This window comes from Medicago truncatula, chromosome 1, assembly GCF_003473485.1.
Source record: "Medicago truncatula cultivar Jemalong A17 chromosome 1, MtrunA17r5.0-ANR, whole genome shotgun sequence".
NCBI lineage: Eukaryota > Viridiplantae > Streptophyta > Magnoliopsida > Fabales > Fabaceae > Medicago > Medicago truncatula.
The window spans coordinates 7,968,774-7,993,645 of record NC_053042.1 but is presented as its reverse complement, the minus strand read 5'-3'; the positions used below and the strand labels follow the sequence as shown (position 1 = coordinate 7,993,645).

The following is a 24,872-nucleotide window of genomic DNA, read 5'->3' as shown; positions in this document are numbered from 1 at the left end:
ACACTTCTGAATGAAGAGAAGATACATGAACAGTTGGATTCCTTTATCAGTAGAATGAAGTACAACAGAAGTCTTCTCTTTTTTTCAACCATTGCAGGTTAAATGAATATACATGAAGTTAATGGACTACAAATTCAATATAAAATGGTTTGAGTCATAAATCATTAACATGGCAATAAAATTTGCAAAGGATATCATTTGTTTACATTTAACTAATAGGTATCAAAGATAAGTGTAGATAAAATGGATCATCAAAATCATATCTAGAGAAATAACTATAGGAATCATGTTCAGATCAAATGGCACTTGAACAGTTTAGAAAGGTTGCAAGAGCTAAAACAAAATTACTTACAGCAAAACAAAAAGAAGGGTATGCTAAGTCCATAGCCTAAGTCAATGAAGCCAACTTCAAAATGGCTTAAACCTATACTAACGGAAGGAACTTTTACTGCACTTTCCTTGCAACCATGTCAACCTTATCTTGACACTTTTTAAAGAAATGAATGTCTCTCTGAAACTAGGATTCTCAAAGAGGTCCAATGCAGAAAAGTAAAGATTTTGATCGATGCCTTTTATTTCATCCAGAGCCTTGATGCAGTTTGTTATGGAAAATTTATCATCACTTACACTCGAAACAACTGCTCTTAACCTCGACGCAGAAATCATCTCTAACATGGCTTCTGCCATAGCATTGCATGTGTCTTGATCTAGACTAGTAGTTTGTGTCTCATTAGGACGTTTCCTTTTCCTATCAAGAGTATTCTTGGTCACTTTCTCAACTGTTGAGATATTCCTTGGAATGGATTTTGATGATGATGGATTTTCATGAGAGACCCCAATTTCTGGATATGAAGTCAAGTAAGCAGCATTGATACCGAAAGATTTATCTAACTCTCCATAGTGACTAGATTGAGCGTATTTCCCATCAGCGGGCAAGTCTGTGAATATTGCGCAGAGTTGCTCATATATCGGACAATCTTTCCCTTTAACTGTTTCATTCCTAGGCTGTGCCTGTATAGAAAACGTAACAAATTCATATTAAAATTAGATTTGACTCTTCTAAAGTAAACAATTCAATTTAGAGTATAATGCATAAGGAAATTTAGGTATAGAGAAAGGAACTTAACTTACCCCTATGTCTTCCCACTGTTCAAGGCCAATGTAAAGGGGATCATCTATTACATAGCCATTACTTTGATCATTAGTAGATTTCAAATTATAGAAGCGCGTCCGAAGAACATCAAGATGCTTCCTCAATTGATTGTTATTGAAATTAAGGTCTGTTTTCCTATTAAACTCATCACGGATGTGATTCCACGTTTTCTTGTCAAAAGTATCGTTTTGTCTATTCCCCAGTTGAATCTGCTTAACAACCAAGTCTGCAAATATCTTGTCAAGTGATGCTGTCCATCTTGTCCTTGAACGCTCTTGCTTGGGTTGATTATTGGATTCAAGTTCCATCAGCACCTGCATGAATGCTTAAAATTCAGTAATTTGCTCAATAAGATTCTCTTGAAAACACCTTTCACATATACTACACCGAACAACAACAACAACAACCAAGTCTTATCCCACTAAGTGGGGTCAACTACATAATCAAACGACACTATCATATACCATACTCTATCCAACTCATTAATCTCTAGATCGTTTTTACTAGTTTCTTTTATAGTTTTGAAGGTCTTCATCTACCTCTAGTGATTTAATTGTCCTCCATTACTGCAATTCCACTCTCCTTACTGCAATTCCGAGGTATTCTCTCTACATGTCCAAACCACATAAACCTAGTTTCCACCATCTTTTCTACTATAGGTTTTACCCCATCTTTTGTGTCGGTTCTTTACAACCCAACACTTTGTACCATACAACATTGTCGGTCTTATAGATGTTCAGGAAAATTTTCCCTTCAACTTGAGCAGCACTTTCTTATTACATGAAATACCTGAGACCCTCATCCATTTCAACAACCCAACTTGAATTCGATGGTTTACATCTCCTTCTATTTCTCAATCGTTTTGTACTATGGATCCAAGATATATAAATCGTGTAACTTGTGGTAAGATATGATCTCCAACTTTCACCTATATTTGCTAAAAGCTTATACCTACCCTTGTCATGATCAACAATAGCATTTTTACATAAGTGTCACAACTATCTCAAAGGGCACCATAACTAAAACAAAAACTGCCACCAAATTTTGTTTGATTTAAGAGTCTATTATTTGCAGATATGAGTTAGAACTTAACCCCACTAACTAGCATCCTATATAATCAGTTCAACAACAGTTACACTCAAGTTAACTATGCAGAAAGAAAGGAAATAAAAAGAAAGATCTACAGCCTCAAATTCCACATCTTTTTATTCATATCATGGAATTGCTGTTTGCTATACTATATAAAAGACCACCAACATTCGATTCACTTAATTAAATAGAAAAAAGAAATTCAAAAGACCAACACAGACAAACCAAAAAACATCAAAACAAGGGGTGAAGGGGAAAGAAACCTCTTTCACCACTACATATCGATCAACTAAACTAATGCTGAGCATCTTTCTTTACATCAAGGAATTCCCTTTATTATGCATTTCAAGGCTATGAAGCACAAACTCAGACACGGACACCGGATACGACACATATAATAATTTGAGATAACAACATAATTAGATGAATTTATACGTGTCAGTGTTGTGTAGGACATGCCTAAACCGAGGAGGAGGGTGACAAAGCTCAAATAGAAGCAAAATAAGCAGCAGCATTGTGTGAGTGTATCTATCTATTGTAGTAATGTAATGTTTGAGAAAAAATAAAATGAAAAGGGAAATCGAATTGAATTAAAAATTGGAAAGATAAAACCCTAACTAAGAATAGAATAGAATAAAGAAGAAGGTTTTGAAATTCAATACCTCGCTCAACAGCTTCGCTTCGAGTTGTTGAATTTGAATGAATCCGAGTGTGTCGTACGTATTATCAATCAGTTTCAATTTGGCAGAGAACGTGACTCAGTGACTGAATATTCACTTTTCATCATTTTTATTTTCAGTGCTTTATTATTATTCACCTATTTTTTATTCTCCCTCTTTTATTATCTCAGTAATGTATATGGAAGAAAACAAACTCTAGTGTTAGGATTAGAACATCGTTTTTCTTTCTTTTTTTAAAATAAGTGGATGTTCTGAGTTAAGTTACCAACCAAGTTACATAATTAAAATTATTTTTTATTTTTTTTATACGGGTCATGTTAACCGGCGTCTTCGGAAGTATTGATTAAGAAAACTAAAAGATGAAATCTTAAGATGAAAAGGACAAATTTAAAACTTTTTGATGCATTGACTGCACAATTTTAAATACAAATACTATTATATTTGATTTCTTAATTAGTGTTTCAATGCAATTGTTGGCATTTTCCTTTTTACGATAACAATTAGAGAATTTCATTTTAAGATAGATAAATATAAATAAAAAAAAAAATAGATAATGAGTTCTTCCACTAAATGAGTTTTGCTATACAAACTCTTTTTGAGGATTTTTTTTTTCTCTCCAAATTCCTTTATGTTTTTATCTCTCTAAATAAGATAAATGGAGAGAAATCTTAATACATTTATGAGTTTAAACTTAGGTTTGTGCATCTAAATATTTGAATCGATATGTGTACAAATACTCTCGTGTAAACTCACCCACAACCCGCACACATAAACATATCTTAGTAACTTTTTTTTACATGTATTTAAACTTTAACATGAACATTTCTTAAAACATAAATTGTTATCCTTCCTGCTACGATCATGCTACGATCAGATGATTTTAATAGCTAAATACCATAATATGTAATATTTTATAAGTTGATTTAAAATATTTTAGATCATTTTTTAATTACAATGTGGTGTTTTATTGTTATTTATTGTCTTTTTTTTTTTTTTTGTTAAATTGTGGAAAATGGGCACAAGTACAAGCACCTCGGTACCTAGATGATATGAGGATTAATGAGCTCCTTCAAACAACGAATTGTTTAAGAGAACTTTAGTTCAATTTCTGAGTGAAATGACTCTTATTTAAACTTTACTTATCTCTTGACCAAACTTTAGATTGTCATGGTTCCATTTCAAAGATTAACAAAAAAAAATATATAGGAGGATTGACACTAAATTTATCATCCACCATGGTCGAGAGCATGAGTAATTTTTTACTAACACATATATGGAGATGAACATTTCTGGTCCAAATGGTGCCTATTGTTATCCCTATCAAAGTCAGCGTAAATCAATCTCAAAGTTTGTTCAAAAGGATCGTAGAAGTTAGGAGTCGTAATACTATGATATCTAAAAACACCACCACAACTAAAGAGACAATGAGAACCCATTCACCTTCCCGATAAAAAACAAAAAACGACCGTTGAAATAAGAGATACTTGATATTTTGAGTTCTTTTTAAAGAGATAAACATAAATTCATTTTAATCATCACTCCCTTTAAATTTCTTACACCAATCAAGATAAAAAGAATACATATAAAGATCATTTTTTGTTGAGAAATGATATTTGAACAATCAATTTTTGATAACTTTCGTGACAACTTTCTCTCTCATACTCATATTGTCCTTCTACTTTATCTCTCTATTACTTTGATTTTTGTGCCACTACCTAAATTTCTTTGTATAATTTGGTTGTCTAACAAGTTGTCACAAGAAAGGGTTGTTCAAATAACATTACTTTTTTTTTTGTTTTAGATAAACAATCCATTTGGTCCAGAAGCAAAAACACGCATCCTCATGCATAAATGATGTATTTGGTTTATACTATTGACTAATTACATCATTTAAATGAATCAACTTAAAAATTTGATTTTTGCATAGTGATAGACTATTATTTTGGTGTGACGTGTTGTCTTGAACCCAAAAAGTGACACAACTCCTCAGATCATAGAATCCTAAACAAGAAGAATCTCGTATTCGAACATGGACATGGACCTCGACAACAACAAAGGTTTCCTTCTATAACCTTCATCACTCTCTCTCTCTCTCTCTCTCTCTCTCTCTATTCATGCATATATGCGAATGAATCATGAAAATTAATAATGCAGATGCAAAACCCATTTTGGTAATCTTAGTTGGTGCACCTGGAAGCGGGAAATCCACCTTCTGTGAAGAAGTTATGCGTTCCTCTTCTCGCACATGGCTTCGCGTTTGTCAGGTTTTGAAACTTTGCCTTTTACCTGTTTGATTAAATGCTTCTTGGGTTTCACCGAAACCACTCAAGTTTTATGCTTTTTTTAGATGGTAACTGATAATCATTAGTCGTAGACTATGAAGTATATAACCACATTACATGACAGTACTATGAAGCACGGTTACAGACATGGACACCGGACACGACACAGACAATGACACGCTGACATCACTAATAATTTGAGAAAATCACATAATTCAGTGTAATTATATGTGTCAGTGTCGTGTCAACGTTTCTGACACCAGGACACACCTAATCCGAGGAGTGTCCGTGCTTCATAGGACATTGTACACAACTTTCATTTGCAAATGAAGCATAAGCACATTACATGGCTCAACACTGACACGTAGACATCTGCAATAGTTTGAAAAAATAGAAGTGGTTGCTTGTAATATTGTGTCTGGCTGACACTGGATACGTCTTTGATTTCAAGGGGTGGTTCTATGTTAGAATGAAAGAAGTGAGGGAATTGATGAAAAAGGAGTGAATGAAATTATACATCTGGCATGCGAAAAAAAGAATAATCTTAGCAACGTGCCCTTTGACACACACTTGTCAACACACTTTTTTTATTGGTTAAAGCTCACATGGGTTCCACCAAATTTATACGGACCCATGTGAATTTTGACCGATAATAGAAAATGTGTTAGAAAGTGTGTGTTTCTAGCACTACTTGAAGAATTAAACTATGTTTTTCTCTTTGGTTTCACTTTTTCATCGGAATCAAAATGTTCCATTCAATTATATTTTTGTAATAATAATACATTAAACATAGAAGAAAAACATGTACTGTGTCATTTTCTGTCTCGTTCTAATCTGTCTATTAAACACTACTCTAATTTGCTCGATAACACCCTGAGTTGAATCAAGGGTGTGTGTTGTACTTATGAGTTATTCCTTTTGATCTTCATCCTGATCTTGGATATTTACATATACACCTATATTTTGAAGATCCTAAGCAATTTATGGGTGTTCTAGTTTTAGTCTGCACGAGGGCTTTAGCCTTTAGGTGTGTTATCTTTTTTTTTTTTTGTAATAAAAAGCAATACATCAAACATTAAAAAAATGTGTGTTGAGTTATTTTCTGTCTTGTTCTAACCTGTCTATTAAACACTACTTTAGTGTGTTTGATAACCCTGAGGTGAATCAAGGGGTGTGTGTTATACTTGTGCATTTTGATCTTCATCTTGATCTCGAAAATTTTCATATATGCTTTTATTTGAAAGATCCTAAGCAGTTAATGCGTGTTCTAGTTCTAGTCTGCTTGAGGGCTTCTAGGTGTTTTTGGATTGAGGATAAGGGAATTATTCATTCCCCACTTAGTGGGAAAAGGCTTGGTTCTTGTTGTTTGGAAGTTTGTATTATGAAGGGAACGAAAGTGAGGAATTTTCACTGAAACTTCTTACCCTCGGTTTTTGTGAGTTTTATTAGGCAGCTCCGCAACTATAATAATCCCTTGGTGCATGATGTGAAAAATCTGCGTGCTTTGATTGCAGGAGCTGGTTTTGAATCTTTACTAATATTGGTTGTACTTTCTATTGCTTTAGGACACTATTGGAAACGGTAAAGCAGGAAGTAAAGCTCAATGCCTAAGTAGTGCAGCTAGAGGATTGAAAGATGGGAAGAGTGTATTCATTGACAGGTGCAATCTTAATAGAGAACAGCGGTCAGATTTTTTAAAGCTTCGGGGTGAATCCCAAATAGATATCCATGCAGTTGTACTCGACCTTCCTGCCAAGCTGTGTATTTCTCGATCTGTTAAACGATCTGGGCATGAAGGAAATTTGCAAGGTGGAAAAGCTGCTGCAGTTGTGAATAGAATGCTTCAAAGTAAAGAGTTGCCCAAATTAAGCGAAGGCTTTAACCGAATAACATTTTGTCAGAGTGAGAGTAATGTCAAAGATGCTATTGATACATATCAAAAACTTGGGCCACTGGAGAACCTTTCACATGGCTGCTTCGGTCAGAAAAATCCAGATTCCAAAATCCAATCTAGTATAATGAAATTCCTGAAAAAGGCAGAGGTACCAGTTGATACTGCATCTAAAGAAAATACCATTGGAGACTCTACTTCCCAGACTTCTGGAAAAAATGATTCCCTCTGCAAAGATATGGAAAAAATCCCATCAGCGCATGATAATTCCAAGTTAGGGTCAAAAGATATAGAAGGTCAGACTAATATACCTGCTGGTTCCTGTCACAATCAAGTTTCTCTTGATGATACTCCGACTCTGGCATTTCCCTCTATTTCAACAGCAGATTTCCAATTCAACCATGACAAGGCAGCAGATATTATTGTTGAGAAGGTTGTAGAGTACTCAAATAAGATGGAGAATGCCAGACTTGTTCTAGTTGATTTGACACATAGATCAAAAATTTTGTCCTTAGTTAAATCCAAAGCGGCAGAAAAGAACGTCGACACCCAGAAGTTCTTTACCCATGTTGGAGACATCACTCGCCTTTATTCAACTGGAGGTTTGCGCTGTAATGTCATTGCAAATGCTGCGAACTGGTGAGAATGAAGTAGATAGTTAATAAACACGCATAAAATAGACCTCAAAGAACTGCATGTGTGAAAAATATGAGTTTTATATGATATGCTGTGTGTTTTAGGCTTTGTTTTGGAGTTTGGACGGGAGGGGAGGGGAGGGCTTTGGGGGGTAGGAAATATAGGGAAAATTTGAGAAATCTTTCTAAAAATTTGAAAGAGTATTTTTTTTTAGAGTGATAAATTAATGCTAAAAATTTGAAAGAGTATTTTTTTTAGAGTGATAAATTAATGCTTATGATTAATATATATATTTTTAATTTAAGAATATTATAACAACGCGGATTAAATTTGAAGAATTCATGTAAACCCTCCAGAACCTCCCAAAACCCTCCTCCAATACAATTTTTGAATCCCCCAAAATGAGGAGGGTTCTATATTATGAAGAAAAATGAACCCCCCAAAGCCCTCCTCTCCCAAAGTTCTCTATTTTTTCCACTTGCTCCTTCCTTTTTTCAAAAACCCTCCCCTCCAAACTCGCAAACAAAGCCTTAGGATTTCCTTGATCTCTAGCTGTCTGATACCACATTAGGAAGTTTCTGTTAACTGTAATTTTACAATCAAATTCTAGACTAACGCCTATCACTTTTTCGTATGTGATGCATCTTCTACCGCCAATGCTTAAGCTTGCTTATTGATTTGAATCTCATTAGTTTTAACTCATTTCCCATGGATAGAATATGTTTTCAGTTTTTTTTTTAATAATGTTTTCGATCAATTAAACCTGTCATTTTTCACATGTTCTCTTGGTTGAAATGAAAAAACATTTGCAGGCGACTGAAACCTGGCGGTGGAGGTGTTAATGCATCAATTTTTGATGCCGCAGGTCCTGAACTGGAGTCTGCAACCAAAGAAAAAGCGAAGACTGTTTCACCTGGGAATGCTGTTGTTGTCCCTCTACCTTCATCTTCTCCTTTGTTCACCAGAGAAGGTGTGACCCATGTCATACACGTCCTTGGACCTAATATGAATCCACAAAGACCAAATTGTCTGAACAATGATTATGAAAGAGGCTGCAAGGTTCTCCAGGATGCTTATGCATCACTATTTGAAGGTTTTGCATCAATTGTTAGGAACACGGTACATCAAAATGAAAACCTTGGAAAAAAGTCTTTGGAGTTGCAAGATCAGTCTGAACAGTGTTCCAGAAATACCGATCAAAAGAGTAAGAGAGATGCTGATCACGAATTGGAAAAAAGCAAGAAATACAAGGGAACCCATGATGGTTTTGACACGACCTTTACGGGTTCTAGAGATGAAAAGGTAGATTCAGAGCATAAAAGAACCGATGGGAGCACAAAGAAGGCATGGGGATCATGGGCTCAAGCTCTTCATCTAATAGCTATGCATCCTGAAAAGCATAAGGATGACTTGCTTGAAATTTCAGAGGACATTGTTGTATTGAATGATATGTATCCTAAGGTGAATTCATCTTTTTTTATTCACTTTTTTCTGACATGCTTGACTCTTTAAATGTATTGCACTGAATTTCTATGTGCTTTGCAGGCACAAAAACATGTTCTGGTGTTGGCACGGAGTGGAGGTCTCGATTGCCTGTCAGATGTCCAAAATGAGCACCTTTCGGTATTGAAAAGGATGCATGCAGTGGGTTTAAAATGGGCTGAGAAATTCTTGAGTGAGAATTCTTCACTGGTATTTCGCCTTGGATATCACTCGGTATGCAGAGTTTATATTCAAGACCTATTTTTTTCACTTGGTTAATGAGTGAATTTGACTCTAGCATGTTTTTAACCGTAAAACAAATTTAAGTTAGCTGCGGCCAAATTGAATTCAAATTGAATTGAGGTTGAAAATGATTTTTTGTGGCTGGGCATATTTTCGTCATTATCTCAATAACTCTACAATTAAGTGATAATTCAGCATGCACACTCTAAGGATCATTAATTGCTCCCTTTTTTTCGGTTATTAATCATCTGTTTGCATGTGTTGGAAAAACCGATATGAAATAACTCGATTGTACTATTGTTATGCTGAGAAGGTGCATCTACAAGTAGCTTAAGTCATGGTTAAGTTTTTTTTAATTTTTATGGGCATGCTTCTAGGTCCAACCCCACTTAGTGGGATAAGGTTTGGTTGTTGTTGTTGGGCATGCTTCTAGGTGTTATCTGTAAACTAAAATTTTCATGGCTTGTAAAATCTTATTTTCCCTTTTTTGTGTACACTATATACATATATGTTAAAATTTCTGGACATGTCTACGTGCTGCAGGTTCCTTCAATGCGACAACTACATTTACATGTTATTAGCCAGGACTTTGACTCAAAACATTTGAAGAATAAGAAGCACTGGAACTCGTTTAACACTGCTTTCTTTCGCGACTCAGTAGATATAATTGATGAGGTATCTATTCATGGAAAAGCAACATTGAAAGATGATGACAAGCTACTGTCTATGGAGTTGAGGTGCCACAAATGTAAAAGTGCACATCCAAACATACCCCGCTTAAAGTCACATATTAGTAGCTGTCAAGCACCCTTTCCTGCTAACCTACTCGAAAACGGGCGTTTGGTTGGTGCCTGCACCAAGTAAGTGCTAATCTATGAAAGGAAAAGAACGATAAATATATACGTAGACTCACCTTGGTCAAATAGAGAAATATCCAATGTTACAGTGCTAAATGTTTTTGAACTGCTGGTCAATCTGCCAACTTCGCTTCGGGGCCATACCACAGTCCTTGGGGACGTATTCCTGGTAAAATTAGCAAGGAGTTAACAAATGAATACTTATTATGTATGTATAGAAGAAACTTAATTCGTATTGTCTTCTTTTTCTATCAATTATTAGATTCTCATAGAAAAAAGGTTTTGAAAATCTGTAATTCAGCTAAGAGTTTAGTATTAACTAAATTTTTTTTCAGTTAGGGATTAAACTTTGGTACTATCAGAACAAATTGACATTTACTGAAGGATATTAATTACTTTGCATCTAATCACTTGGTTAATTTATCTTATATAAAGATTAAAAAATGTCTATAAAAATAAATGTTAAAAGAAAATTGGTAGCTAACAATTGTTAAGGTTACAAATGAACTTGAACTAATTTTGTCAAAAAAAAATAAAAAATGAACTTGAACTAATAAAATTAGCCCAAAAAAACTACTAAACTGTTGTTTAGGATGGGATAATACATAGTCTTTATTGTTTTGCCAAAAAAAAAATTGACACTATTATTCTATTCGCATCATAAACTTAGTCTTGAATACATCCCTATTATCCTATCACATTTTTCTAATAATTTATATTTGTTAAAAGCAAAAGGACAACATTTGAGAAGAGTTTTTTGAAAGAACATTCGAGAAAAGTTTATCTTTTAAGAGTTTGTGTGCTAAATACCAATTATTGCATCAATATTGATATGCATCTCCTTCCGTTTTTATTACATACAAACAAACAATCAAATGATAAAAAATACTGAAGTGAAAAGTAAAATTAAAGATTTATTTTTTACACCAAAACACGTTACTTTTTTTATACAGGGTCAAAATAATGCTTTTTTTACCTTGCCTATTATGGTTCGTTCGTATTGTTATAGACTGTCTCTATTTTAATAAGTTTTAACTAATTATTTTATTTATAATTTACATAATATTATAGAAATGATAAAATAATTTAAATAAAATAGAAAAATAGAAGAAATACTTCAACTCAAAAAGATGTATTCTCTTGTGCATTGTTATGAGTATATATAGATAAATTCTTAAGTATGCATAATATGTAATCCTAGATTGGGTGCTAAAATTCATTTAAAATTTAAATTATTTTAATATAATAGTATAATATAACATAAATAATTGAATGATGTATAAATATTCAACCAAAATTTCTGAGTAATATGCGTGTCTATATATTTGAAGGAATATATTCCCGGTTTACCGAAACCCTCGGTTCACTAATTTTCTCCTATTTTGATTCAATTACTTACTTGATCCAATAGCCATACAAGGCCAGTTACCCCTTTGGTTTATGGTTCGACCGATTACCCCTTTAAATCAATTACTCTAATTTTGACGATCGAACCCTTAGATATCAATTAATTCAAACAACCATGCCTTGATAAACCTAGTCAATATGAAACAACACTTCTTTATCTATTGAAACAAACCCAAACATCTAATGATATTAAATAAGATCAAACTAAATGTACGATATGACCTAATTAAACTAAGAATGAACATGAAACTCTACTTTCAACAATCATAATCATTGGTATAAGTCAACTCGACGAACTATACATTTGCAAATCAAGTCAACTTGAAAAGGGAACATCTTCGTCGACTGAAACAGATCCAACTGACAAACGATATCAGATAAAATCAAATTTAACATTATATATGACCTAATTGTACTAAAAATGAACTTGAAACTCAAATTTTGACAATGAAAATCTTTGATATAAGTTAATACAACAAAATATGCCTTCATAAACCGAGTCATCATAAAATGACACATCTCCGTCAACTAAAACACATACAACATACTAATAATATCAAATATAAGTTAATACCAAAACACATACAACATACTAATGATATCAAATATAAGTTAATACGACAAAGTTTGTCTTCATAAACCTAATCATCATGAAACGATGCATCTCTGTCGACTAAAACACATACAATTAACTAATGATAGAAACCGTGAGAAACATAATCAACTTTGACAATTTTAATTACTGGAACTTTTTCATTAGAATAGAATGAAATACAGCTAGGAAGAAATATGTATTTGCTGGAAGAGACAAGGTTGTCGTGTTATGTATTATGTGTGACGAAGGAGATGCAGGACCACGATAAAAGAAAATCAATGGAGTACAAAACTGACAACCAAAATTAAAAAGGGTAAAAGAGTAATTATCTAATTAAGAGATTCCATTCCATTGCATACCCTCCAATTTGGAAGGAATGAAAAATAGAGTAAAAGGGTTGTATGGGATGGAATGCATTCCATCATGTTCCATGCCATTCCATACATTATGTAGAAATCCAAACAAGGGAATATATGTAGATATCACCCCATTCTATTCCATTCCACCTCATTCCATCAATCCAAACAAAGCCTTAAGCATATTGGACAAACCTTTTTATTATAATTAAAAATAAAGTACAAGGAAGAAAGTATTCTTTCATTGAACGAACATGTTAAGTTTCATTCTTTTTTGTGGTTGAAACCGGGTTATATTATGTTTAATTTTGACTACAATTTTTGGAGGCGTTATCATATTATCTGCATATCGGCTATATAGTAGTTTATTTTTTATTTTTTTTATTGCTTTTGGTTGTTTATATTGTGTATCAACCTTAAGTTTTCTTCTTTTGCACGTCTGTGCAGGAAGACTTTTTTGTTCGAGTAATATAGCTCATTTTGTTTTGTTCAAAAAAATAATATTGTATACTATATATAAAGAGAATAGAAGACTTTAGGATGACTTTTTAACTATTCATATCTTATCTATATTAATTCAATAATTTTTTATTTTTAATCTAATTCAAAACCTATATTAACTCAATATTTTAAAATTTTTAATTTAATTCAAATATAGGGAATTCGAAAACTAATTACCTATTTTAACTATATTAAACTGGTGATATCAGCATATATACTAACGTTTAGACATGCTCAAACGAGCATTTTGTATATGTCTGCTTTTATTATTGCGCTAATGCGTGTAAATTACAAATAATATTTTATTAATGAAATTTCGATTAAAATTATTTTGAATGACACCATCAAAATATAAATCATATTTATCTTTTTTTAATGATATAAAAAATATAATATAAATTCTTATCTTTTAAATGTGAACAATAAAACAACATTCTTATAGTCAAATTTGTTTAATTGAAAGTGAAAAAACATCACAAATCCATGTATTCTCTTTGTATATATAGCGAAAAGACGGGCACACCCGTCGTTTTGCTATTTTTATTGCACTAACATTTGAAATTATGAACGATGTTTTTTTATGAAATTTTGATTTTGATTAAATCCAAAGGAAGTAAGATCTCATTAAGGTCCCCAATAAGGGCCCATGGTTGGTCAATTCGAGTTCTAAGGTCCACCAAATAATCCCAGAAAAGGCACCGAGTTGTGTAGTTTGGACTAGCATAAGCCCCTGTGCAAACCCAAGAATGAACACCAAAGGAAATCTTAACGCTGATACATTGTTGCATAGTATCCATAACATCATATGAGAAACGGCTAGTTTGATTAACCACAACCCAAGCACCTCCCGAATGACCTTGGGCTTCCTCCACTCCAAGGCATTTAAATCCCTCTTTATCACAAAATTGCTTAGAGGAAGCAAAGGGTGTATGAGTCTCGAAAATAAACAACAAATCAGGTTTAAACCTTTTTAATAGCTCACGCATATGCGTTTTACTCTTTTTACTGGCGAAGCCACGAACATTCCAAAAAATAAGAGAAAAATCTTTAAACACAATCATTGATAAAGGTAGATGAAAAAGAAAGAAAAAAAACTCACTAACCAGAGACCACTTATCACTGTATATTGGGAGTTTCCACAACAATGTCTTCCATCTCATAATTATCATCTTTATCATGAAGGATTTTTTGAGATGCCTCATTCCCCCTACCATTCATAGCCTTTAAGGTTTTCACCATTCACAAGACCCGTCACATGAGTCGAAGTTTTCAAGTTAACCGTCAAAGGGAAATTGTTCACACCTCGTTTAACATAACCATCCATTTGCTTCTCCTTATCAAAACCATCAGCATTAGTACATTGTACGCTACTCTTGTTGGAAGTAAAAAACCCCGTCCTTCTCTATCTCTCAAAAAAAAAAACCCTAACGCTCCCATTCCTTTCTCGATTCGGTAAGCTCTTCAATTTTGTATTTACTCTCAATTCAATTCGATTCATTTTCTGATTGTAATTTGGGATTTAGGTTTTATTTGCTGCAACATGTCTGATGAACGATCGATGCGTACTGCCTTCGTTAACAACGACAAATGCAGACCGCTAAAGTGTCATCAAGAGTGCCAGATGATTTGTCCTGTCGTCATAATTGGAAAATCATGTGTTGAGGTTACTCCTGAGTCCAAGATTGCTTACATATCTGAGGAATTGTGCATTGGATGCCGTATGTGTGTTAAGGTATTATTTATTCATTATTCATTCACTTTTTTATTTTTTATTTTATTTAAAGATGCTCGCTTTTGTTAATAATAATAACAATAATGGGTTTGTTTATGTGATGGTGATTTTGCTGCAGAGATGTCCTTTTGGAGCCATCGAAATTATCAACACTAAGGATTTTAACAAAGATATCACTCATAGATATGGTCCTAATACCTTTATGCTTCGCAGGTGTGTGTGCTGTGACTTATGTTTTTATGTTTTGCTTTTTATTCCAATCCAAGAATTGTAATTGCAGGTTGCCGGTTCCCATGCCGGGGCAAGTGCTTGGTTTGGTCGGGACAAATGGAATTGGGAAGTCCACTGCACTTAAGATTTTGGCTGGAAAACTCAAGCCCAACTTGGGTCGTTTCACTGTAAGAAATTACCACAATTTTTAATCAACAGTGAAAAAACAAACATGTTTGAGAGGTTTCATTGCTTTCATTTTTAACCTTTCTTTCCCTTTGCAGGACCCCCCTGATTGGCAGGAAGTTTTGACCCATTTTCAAGGATCTGAATTGCAGAATTACTTTACTCACATTCAAGAGGGTGATTTGAAGGTGATGTTTATGTCCTTATTCAATAACCTTAACCATATTATCATCGAGATACTACATTAATACAAATTGGAAAGCCTTGTAATACATAATATAAGAATTGTTTGTAAGCATTATGTTGGGAATTCCTCCTTCATTGCAGTCCCCCCTAGCCGCCTAATTGTGGCATTTGGGTTGCCTTCATTGCATCCTCCGGCAGTTTCATTGTGTTGGGTGTGAAAGGGGTGGATTTAGTCCCACATTTCTCAGAGATATGGCATGTGTAGTGTTTATAAAGCACGGATAGCCCTTGCCTTTAAAGTCTAAGATTGACTTAGGCTCAACCCAAAAATTTAAGACATTATAATCCATAATTAGTTATATATGATTTCATGTTTCAGCACCGATTCTGCACTGGAAGCAAATGTTGCATTCGTTATAATAATAATCACTACAGAGTTCTTTATCCTTTATTTATGAAAAACATTCTTATCTTTACTTGATAGCCTAACAATTTAACATCAATTGTACCTAAAAAAATTAACATCAATTGTGCTTCATTTTTTTTTCAATGTTCATTCATTTAAATTGAGCTGTTTTTGAAATTTGTATTGATAAGGTAGTGTGTTACAGATGTTTTTTTTGTCCTTTTTCCTTCCGGCTTGCTTATTTCACTATACGTTACAATACAGGCTGTCATCAAGCCTCAATATGTTGACGACATTCCAAACCATGTGCAAGGGAACGTGGGGCAAGTGCTAGACCAAAAAAATGAGAGAGATATGAAGGAAAAGCTTTGTGTGCTGATCTTGAACTTAATCAAGTTATAGATCGTAATGTTGGTGATCTTTCAGGGGGTGAGCTCCAAAGGTTTGCCATTGCAGTTGTTGCCATCCAAAATGCTGAGATATACATGTTTGATGAACCTTCCAGTTATCTTGATGTGAAACAGAGGCTGAAAGCTGCGCAAGTTGTTCGGTCATTGCTCAGGCCTAATAGGTTTGTTTCCTTTCCTTTGTAGTTTCTGCTTTAAACATTGTTGATATCACTATGTGATTTGTCATTGATTTTTATCAAGAATCGTTATTTTATTTGAAATCCTCTTCTTTTTTTCCGCTTTGTAATTGTTGTCGAGCACGATCTTAGTGTTTTGGACTACTTATCAGACTTTATTTGCTGTTTGTATGGCAAACCTGATGTATACGGTGTTGTGACACTCCCTTTCTCAGTCAGAGAAGGAATTAATATCTTCTTGTCCGGATTTGTTCCAACAGAAAATCTTAGGTTTCGGGAGGTCTCTCTTACTTTCAAGGTACATATAATCTATCTACTACCTCCCATCCGTTGTTCCAATGGTGTTTGTTTCAACATATCAAAAACATACATGAGTGAAGTGCTGAAAGTATTTGGTTTCTGAATATACTCAGCAAAATTTCCCCATTTAAATGAACAGATCACAATTATTTCCGTTTGTGTTGCATCATTTATATTTTTTTGGTTACATTGCATCATTTATATTAGATTAAATTATATTGCCATTAAAAAAAGATTAAATTATATTGTTAGTCCTTATATTTTGCTAAAATTTATATATATATGTATACATTTATCACTATAATTATTTATTTAATTATCTAAAAGCTTAGATGATGTACCTGAACTAATTAAGTGATTTTAACTTTTTACAAAACGTTAAGGGCGCGTTTGGTGCGTAGGATAGGATAGAGACAAGATATGATAATGAATTGGATAAGGATAGGATAGTTATGTCCCCGTGAGCATAGTTCAGTTGGTAGGGACATGCATTGTTATATGCAGGGGCTGGGGTTCGAACCCGGGACACCCCGCTTATTGACCTTAAAAAATGTGAATTCTAGCCACTAGGGTACTTGACCAAAAAAAAAAAAGATAGGATAGTTACAAGATAAACATTACTCTATCCTTTGTTTGGTGAAAACATGATAATAAATACGATAACATTATTTTATCATATCATTTGTTTGTCCGACACTTGATACCCGCATGATAAGGTATATATCATTGAACTAAATATATATTAAAAAATGCTATATATACTTGAAAATTAAAAAAAAAAGTATTTTTTTTTGGAGTAATGAGGTTGTGCTTTACTTCTTCGTTCACGTCATCTACATGACTGCTTCCATGGAACATGACCATTGATTGCATCTTTCACTATGTCTGAATACTTGTTAAATCAACCCTTTTTATGGATTTCTAATCATTTGTTAAACAATTTGTTGGGTGAGTTCATGAATTGTATGTTTCTAGAAAGTTTCAGATCTCATGAGCATCTTCTATGGTAGTATGACACAACCTTGAGGAGCAACGAAATCTGCCAAGTTCCTTGATTTCTCCCTCAAAGAACCCTTTAACCCATCAAAGCTCTATAACCCTCTTCTCGCAGCTTGTTTCTCATTATTAAAAAATGAAAGTAAAAAGGAAGCTGTGGAACGATTTGAGGGAATTGTGGGAATCTTGATTATGTATTATCCTGCTTCGTTTGGAACATCAACGATGGATGTAGAAGTAGAACTTGAAAATATAATTATTGATGATTTGAATATGTTTTGAAGTAAAAGAAGTCGTTTATGAATAGAAGAACACAGGGGAACCGTGAAAGGGTCAGAGAAATCCTACAGGTTGCTAACCCACCAAAAACTAAGGGTAGAAATAACAAATAAACTTTATCGAATTAACCTTGCTCTAATCTTTTATCCAGGTTGCAGAGACTCCACAGAAAACTGCCGAGGAAGCTCAAACTTATGCTCGATTCAAATACCCAACCATGACTAAAACTCAAGGCAATTTCAGGCTTCATGCAGTTGAAGGAGAATTTACAGATTCACAGATTATTGTGATGCTGGGTGAGAATGGGACAGGAAAGACAACATTCATTCGTATGCTGGTATTCTTTTAGTCTTATTATTTCTTTATCAAACTGCATAATTCTTCATATATTTATTCACCCTCTTCTTTTATTCAGGCTGGTTTGTTGAAACCCGATACTATAGAAGGTGGATCTGATGTGGAGATGCCCAAGTTCAACGTATCATACAAACCTCAGAAAATTAGCCCAAAATCCCGATTAGCTGTTAGACACTTGCTACATCAAAAAATCCGTAATGTATATACTCATCCCCTGTTTATATCAGAAGTGATGAAGCCACTACTTATTGAACAGTTGATGGACAAAGACGTTAAGAATCTTTCTGGAGGAGAGTTGCAAAGAGTAGCCTTATGCCTTTGTCTTGGAAAGGTATTTTATGTTTCATCCTTGGGATTGCTTGTGCACCTTAGTTCTTGTGTCTGCCCTGTCTTTTCTTTCCCTTCTACATTCTTGAATACAATCTTAGTTTCCTATATACCAGTGGAATTTTGCTCTTTCAGAGTGAGTTATTTACTTTAGATTGATGACAATCTATGATCTGCTGTGATTTGCTATGAATGTTCATCAACTGCTGTTTATTTTTTCTATGGTTGAGATGTTGTACTTTCCTCACTTTTGAGATGCCCAATCTTTGTTGGTGATGTCAGCTGGATTTTTTTCAAATTATGTAACGGAAATAAGTTAAAAGCTCAACCTGTGTTGATTTTTTTTTTTTAAACTTGGATTTGTTGTGATTGATCTATTTATATCTCTTTAATGTAATACATTTTACTTCAAACAAAATATTAATTGAATTCACGATCTATTACTGTTCTACTATAGCAGCCTGCAGACATCAATTTGTGATGATGTTGTAGCAAGATTTTTAGAACTATATCACTCAGCTTTGTTGTGTGTTTGATTTTGCTACTTTAGACATCTATTCATTTTAAACTAAATAGTATTTATAGTTTTTTAATCAGTTGCTATTGTTCTACAACAACAGCCTGCAGACATCTATCTGATAGATGAGCCAAGTGCATATCTTGATTCCGAACAGCGTATTGTAGTTGCAAAAGTCATTAAGAGGTTTATTCTTCATGCAAAGAAAACAGCCTTTATCGTTGAGCATGATTTCATCATGGCAAATTATCTTGCTGACAAAGTTATCGTTCTTGAGGGTCAACCTTCAATTAATTTTACTGCAAACTGTCCACAATCACTGCTTACTGGGATGAACCTTTTCTTATCTGTAAGTGTCATTGTTTTTCAATGGTTTCATTAATTCGTCCCTTTTTAAAAATTTAGGGTATCATGCATGTTAAAATTTAAAAATTATGTTGTTCTCTCTGGTGGTACTTTTTGGAGGTAGTAGTTTATTTCAACGTTTAATAATTTTATTAATATATTTTCTTATAACTTATTTGTGTCAAGTAGTAAATTATTTAATATATTTTCGTATAATTTTCATTTTATTTTATTTATTATTTAGATATTTTGATTCATTTTGAGCATATTGCGTGATACATTTTATATATTTTCATTACACATTTTATATATTAATGTAAAATATAATTTAAAGTATGTTGTAGTTGTAAGATAAGTGGGACCCATTTTAGAGTTTTAGAGGAGTGGTATGGATATTTAGAAAATGTAGTTGAGTGGTTTAAATAATTGGGAAGTATAAAGTAATATAATATATTATGTGGGTCCCATTTATACGATCCATTTAGGTGGCATGGATGTGGGTGCTCTAAGAGTCTTAGGGATGACCCTACAACAATAGGAAAATTGATCATAATCACAAATAAAGAAGCAGAGAAAAGGGTGGGGGTGGATTAGTTACCCTATGACTTGGCGTCCTCCATCAAACACAACTTGTGATATTAAACCCATCAAACCAATGTTTCCTCCTCCATATACCAAGTCAATATTCCTCTCCACCTGTATTAATTCATTCAATTTCCATGATTATAAAATATCATTTCAACTTTCATCTTAATTTACTTCAATTGTAATATTTAGTTATATTTAGCATTATTCTTTCGCGCTCCAAAATCAAGTAGTTAGACTTAAGTGGTTAATGAGTTTCTATTAACGCCAAATCATTCGGAAAAATTCAAGTTCAAATCCTGACTGAAAAGTTATTTGTCATACTATACTAACTTATTGGTCAAAGGTTAAACAGCTATTTGTCATGACTTCTTTCTTTTTGAGAACCAGAGGATTAGAGAATAAAAAACATATATAGTAATATTAATGACCACCAAAGTACACACTGATTTTGGTATATATAGATAGTTTGAAGCAAACATTGTGAGGCCAAAAATTTTGGTTTGACTTTTAGTATTTTGATAAGTATAATAATATGAATAGAATATTGGAGACAAGAAACCTGGTTTATATGAAGAATAATTGAGAAAAATGGAAAGTATTGAGTCTATAGAATACTATATATTATACCAGTTGTTCAGCAAGTTGAATAGCAGCATGTTGGTAGATGGGATTTTTGCCAGGGCTGGTGCCACAGAAGACACAAATACGTTTGAACCTACTACTAAATTTGATGGGTTGTTGTTGCTTATGAATTTCCATAATAGGGAAAAGTATTTTTATGATTTTGTTGCTTGAATTGGTTATGTTATGATATGTGAATATAAATATAATGAAGGGTGAGAGAGACAGAAGAATAGAATAGGCAAACGTGTTTCTTGTGCTAACCAAAAGAAAAGCAGAAAGAAGCAAAATGAGCTTTTATTATGTAGGATAAAGACTGTATAAATCCGAAATGGGTTGAGTTTAGAACAAATGTCGATCCTAGGTTCCTTGAGATTGCCTACAATCTAGGATAGGTGGAACTCACTGAGACATCTTGTCTCACCCCAATCCCTTTTATTTATTTCAGATATTCAAGTTACTAGACGACGTCATGGTTCGTGATGAAGAAGCATAAGTCGCTGGAAGTTCACGTCAGTAGTGTTATTTTAGAGGTATAAGACGAGAATTTTCTATATCTTATTCAAAGGAAATCTTTATTATTGTAATTTTAATGTATCCAATGCCAAATTTAACACACATGCTAGATATCCTAGGTAAATTTCTAGTAGGGGTGTTTGTTGGAAAACAAATGGCCAAAAGTGAGTGAAGGGAATCTATAAGAATTTTGGTGTCATTAGTTCTCTTGTATAACATGAGAATCTGATACATCATATCTTACATCACACACAACAATAGTAGTATCATATACTTATATTATTATTGCCTACAATTAATGTATCATGTCTCAATTTAGGGAGTGGTTACCATTGGAACCAGATTTTCTATTGTATGGATTTTAGGTGGTTTCACATTGTAGTTCATCTCAATCGTCAATTTGAAATTAAGCGACTTAAATTTGTTACAGCGTCCTTCATAGATAAATCATGTTTTAAGGGATTTCTTGCTTGTTTTACTTCACAACATTCATCGCAAACTTGTTTAGGTACTTTGATATGGGGAAGTCCATTTACCATACCTTTTTTGCATTCATTATGCACAAGCTTCTAAAGTTTAGATGCCCGTATTTGTGATGCCATGTCCAGTTTTCACTCAAAACTGTAGCTGCTAAACAATGATGATTCAATACTTCAATTTCTATTTTGAAGGTTCTATTTATGGATAGAGGTGCCTTCAAGATCAATCTTTCACTTTCATCAATGACCTTTAATTCTCTACCTCTCATCTTCACCGAATAATTTCTTTCAAGTAATTGACCAAGACTTATCGGTTGGAGGAGTGGAGGATATTTAGGAGAGGAGGATGTACTACACTGACTAAATCAATCATTCTTTTACTTTCATATTCACTTTATAGACATAGTTCTCTCTGATTATATAATATCTTTTCGTTTCTCTTTATTTCGTCAAACTCCAATGAACATAAATTCTGGTCGGTAGTTTATACTTCATATTTTTTAAAAAGTAGTCAATCATATTATTCTAGGTTAAATATCTTATATTTAGTTATAATAATACATTTTATATACTATATCTTATATTTTGTTATAATAATACATCTTCTACGTACATCTTATATACCACAACATGCTTGATTATGTAGTTTGTTTATCTTTAAATTTACAGTTGTAATAATAGAGAAAATTCCACTCTTATGATTTCAGGTCCGTAAGATCGAAAGTGTGTTTTCAAGGAATCATGTGAAGGTAACACCATAATGTTTACAAAGTGTTTAGTAATATTATTTCTTACTCTTTCTTTTGTTGGTTTTAGTGCCTTACAGACTATTAGGAAAATACAGCTCACAAATAGGGGAAATTTTAATTAGTATAAATAAATGCCAAATAGTTTTTAAACTCAATTTGGGGATGTAGAAAATGAAATGATGGTTTTGGGAGAAATCCCAAAGCAGATAATTTGAAATTTATTAATCTTTTGAAGTCCTAATTTTCTTTTTTGTTTAAAATGCCAATGTTAGTAATTGGTTGTTGGTATCTTTCTCCTTTACACGGGTTTGCACCCGGGGCCTCCAACTTTAATCCTCAGCTCAAACTAGTTGTGCAACCCAACCAACTCCACACCCAAAATAAAATAATATGGTGTTCGAGTGAGATTTTCTGGATGATACATTGACAATTCTAAAAAAGAAAAAAATGGCTTTAGGTGATTTGCTCACCAGTTGGTTTATATACATTAAAATGGGCTGTAGTGTCGCATATTATTTCATCTGGAGGGAACTGTATTATTTTAAGCGTCTTTCATGGGAAAGATGTGTATTTTGCCCGTATGCACACTGATGTTATTCATAATTTTTTATTCTACGTAGGTTTTTGTATCTCCCGAAGTGTTGGAGACACTGAAGCAGCAACAAAAGGTTAATATTCTCCCTTGTCTAAAAATGTGTGTATCTCAATTATGTGGGTTAGCTATCAATTGCAATTGAATTTCTTACTATTGGATTCTTAACCGAAAGAGGCTGTTTGAAGGCTATTTCATTCTACCTTTGTTGAGGGGAAAATTCTTTGATATGTCAATGTTTTTAACACATGTTTTTTACTGGCATCATGCATGCTTCAAACAAAATCACGAAATCACTGTATTATTATTCTTTTCCCTATATTGAGTTGAACTTAGTTAATGTGTCTTTGTGAGTTTGTCAAAGATGTTATACTACAGTGATATTTATGAATGGATGGTCACTATGTTGCCTTTTGATACACTACTTTTGTGCTTTTTAGATTTTTGATAATTTAATTATAGTTAGCTCCGACTTGTATATATATCTGCAAATTTTAGGATGTTTATCTTTTATTTTCTCGTTTACAATCTGGTGCTGTTTAGATTTTTGATAATTTTGTTCTCTGAAAACTCAGGAAATGATCTCGGTGACCGAAAACTCTGAAAATTCAGCTGATGGCAATATTGTTATCGAAACAAATGATGGAGTTGCTCACAATGTTGAACGAGTCTTTGTGCTGCAGATTCTGACAAAGTATGGCCTTGCCGACAACAATGGTTTTGCTCATGACAACCATGCTTTTGCTGCTGACAACGCAAATGGTGCTGACAACAATGGTGCAGGGGCTGATGACAACGCAAATGGTCTTGCTCATGACAACCATGCTTTTGCTGCTGACAATGCAAATGGTGCTGACAACAATGGTGCAGGGGCTGATGACAACGCAAATGGTCTTGCTCATGACAACAATGCAAATGGTGCTGACAACAATGGTGCAGGGGCTGATGACAACGCAAATGGTTTTGCTCATGACAACAATGGTGCAGGGAATCAAAATGGTGTGTAAATGGATTTGAGGATGATCAGGTTGCAGGGAACCTTTGTGCAGATCAGCGCAAAGGCATTGTTGTCATGAGCAAGACCATTTGCGTTGTCATCAGCCCCTGCACCATTGTTGTCAGCACCATTTGCGTTGTCAGCAGCAAAAGCATGGTTGTCATGAGCAAAACCATTGTTGTCGGCAAGGCCATACTTTGTCAGAATCTGCAGCGCAAAGACTCGTTCAACATTGTGAGCAACTCCATCATTTGTTTCGACAACGCAAATGGTCTTGCTCATGACAACAATGCAAATGGTGCAGGGAATCAAAATGGTGTGTAAATGGATTTGAGGATGATCAGGTTGCAGGGAACCTTTGTGCAAGGCATTTGTATTTTTTGTTTGTTTGTGAGTAGTTGTTTTCTTTTCTAGAATTGAATGCTTCAGTGTTTTACACGAATTTAAAAATACTTTTAGCATTATGGTGGTTGTTTTGCCTGGTAAAACCGGTGCTCATTGTTTTTCCATGCCATGTGACTCAAACCCATCTTTTCCTTGAATGAGTACTTATAATTTTTAATATTGCCAAGTGTTGGTAATTCATGAGTAACTTGTGGAACATTTCCTGTCATATGGAATCGTTTTACTACATGCGTTATCTTGCAAGGTAACATAAGTTTGTTGGAAAAGTTTTGATTTATTTTGCAAGGTAACATTAACTTATCAGCATATTCTAAACATTTTTCATG

The 24,872-nt window shown here is 33.6% G+C and overlaps 2 protein-coding genes and 1 pseudogene across 2 annotated transcripts; 2 read left to right on the top strand and 1 right to left on the bottom strand.

Annotated features, from left to right (window-relative positions):
- Positions 1-133: 133 nt before the first annotated feature.
- Positions 134-3,073, bottom strand: LOC11422487 (L10-interacting MYB domain-containing protein). Its single transcript, XM_024777943.2, has 3 exons — positions 2,905-3,073; positions 1,132-1,467; positions 134-1,011 (listed from the first exon to the last, which is right to left on the bottom strand). The coding sequence occupies exons 2-3, from the start codon at positions 1,459-1,461 to the stop codon at positions 430-432; spliced, it is 912 nt and encodes a 303-aa protein (XP_024633711.1). The 5' UTR covers positions 1,462-1,467; positions 2,905-3,073; the 3' UTR covers positions 134-429.
- Positions 3,074-4,838: 1,765 nt separating this feature from the next.
- LOC11415306 (transcription factor bHLH140) lies at positions 4,839-10,705 on the top strand. The gene is made up of 6 exons (XM_003589410.4): positions 4,839-4,979; positions 5,077-5,186; positions 6,770-7,734; positions 8,544-9,192; positions 9,277-9,447; positions 10,000-10,705. The coding sequence occupies exons 1-6, from the start codon at positions 4,952-4,954 to the stop codon at positions 10,318-10,320; spliced, it is 2,244 nt and encodes a 747-aa protein (XP_003589458.2). The 5' UTR covers positions 4,839-4,951; the 3' UTR covers positions 10,321-10,705.
- Positions 10,706-13,918: 3,213 nt separating this feature from the next.
- On the top strand, positions 13,919-24,705 carry LOC11420419 (ABC transporter E family member 2-like; annotated as a pseudogene).
- The last annotated feature ends 167 nt before the right edge of the window (positions 24,706-24,872 follow it).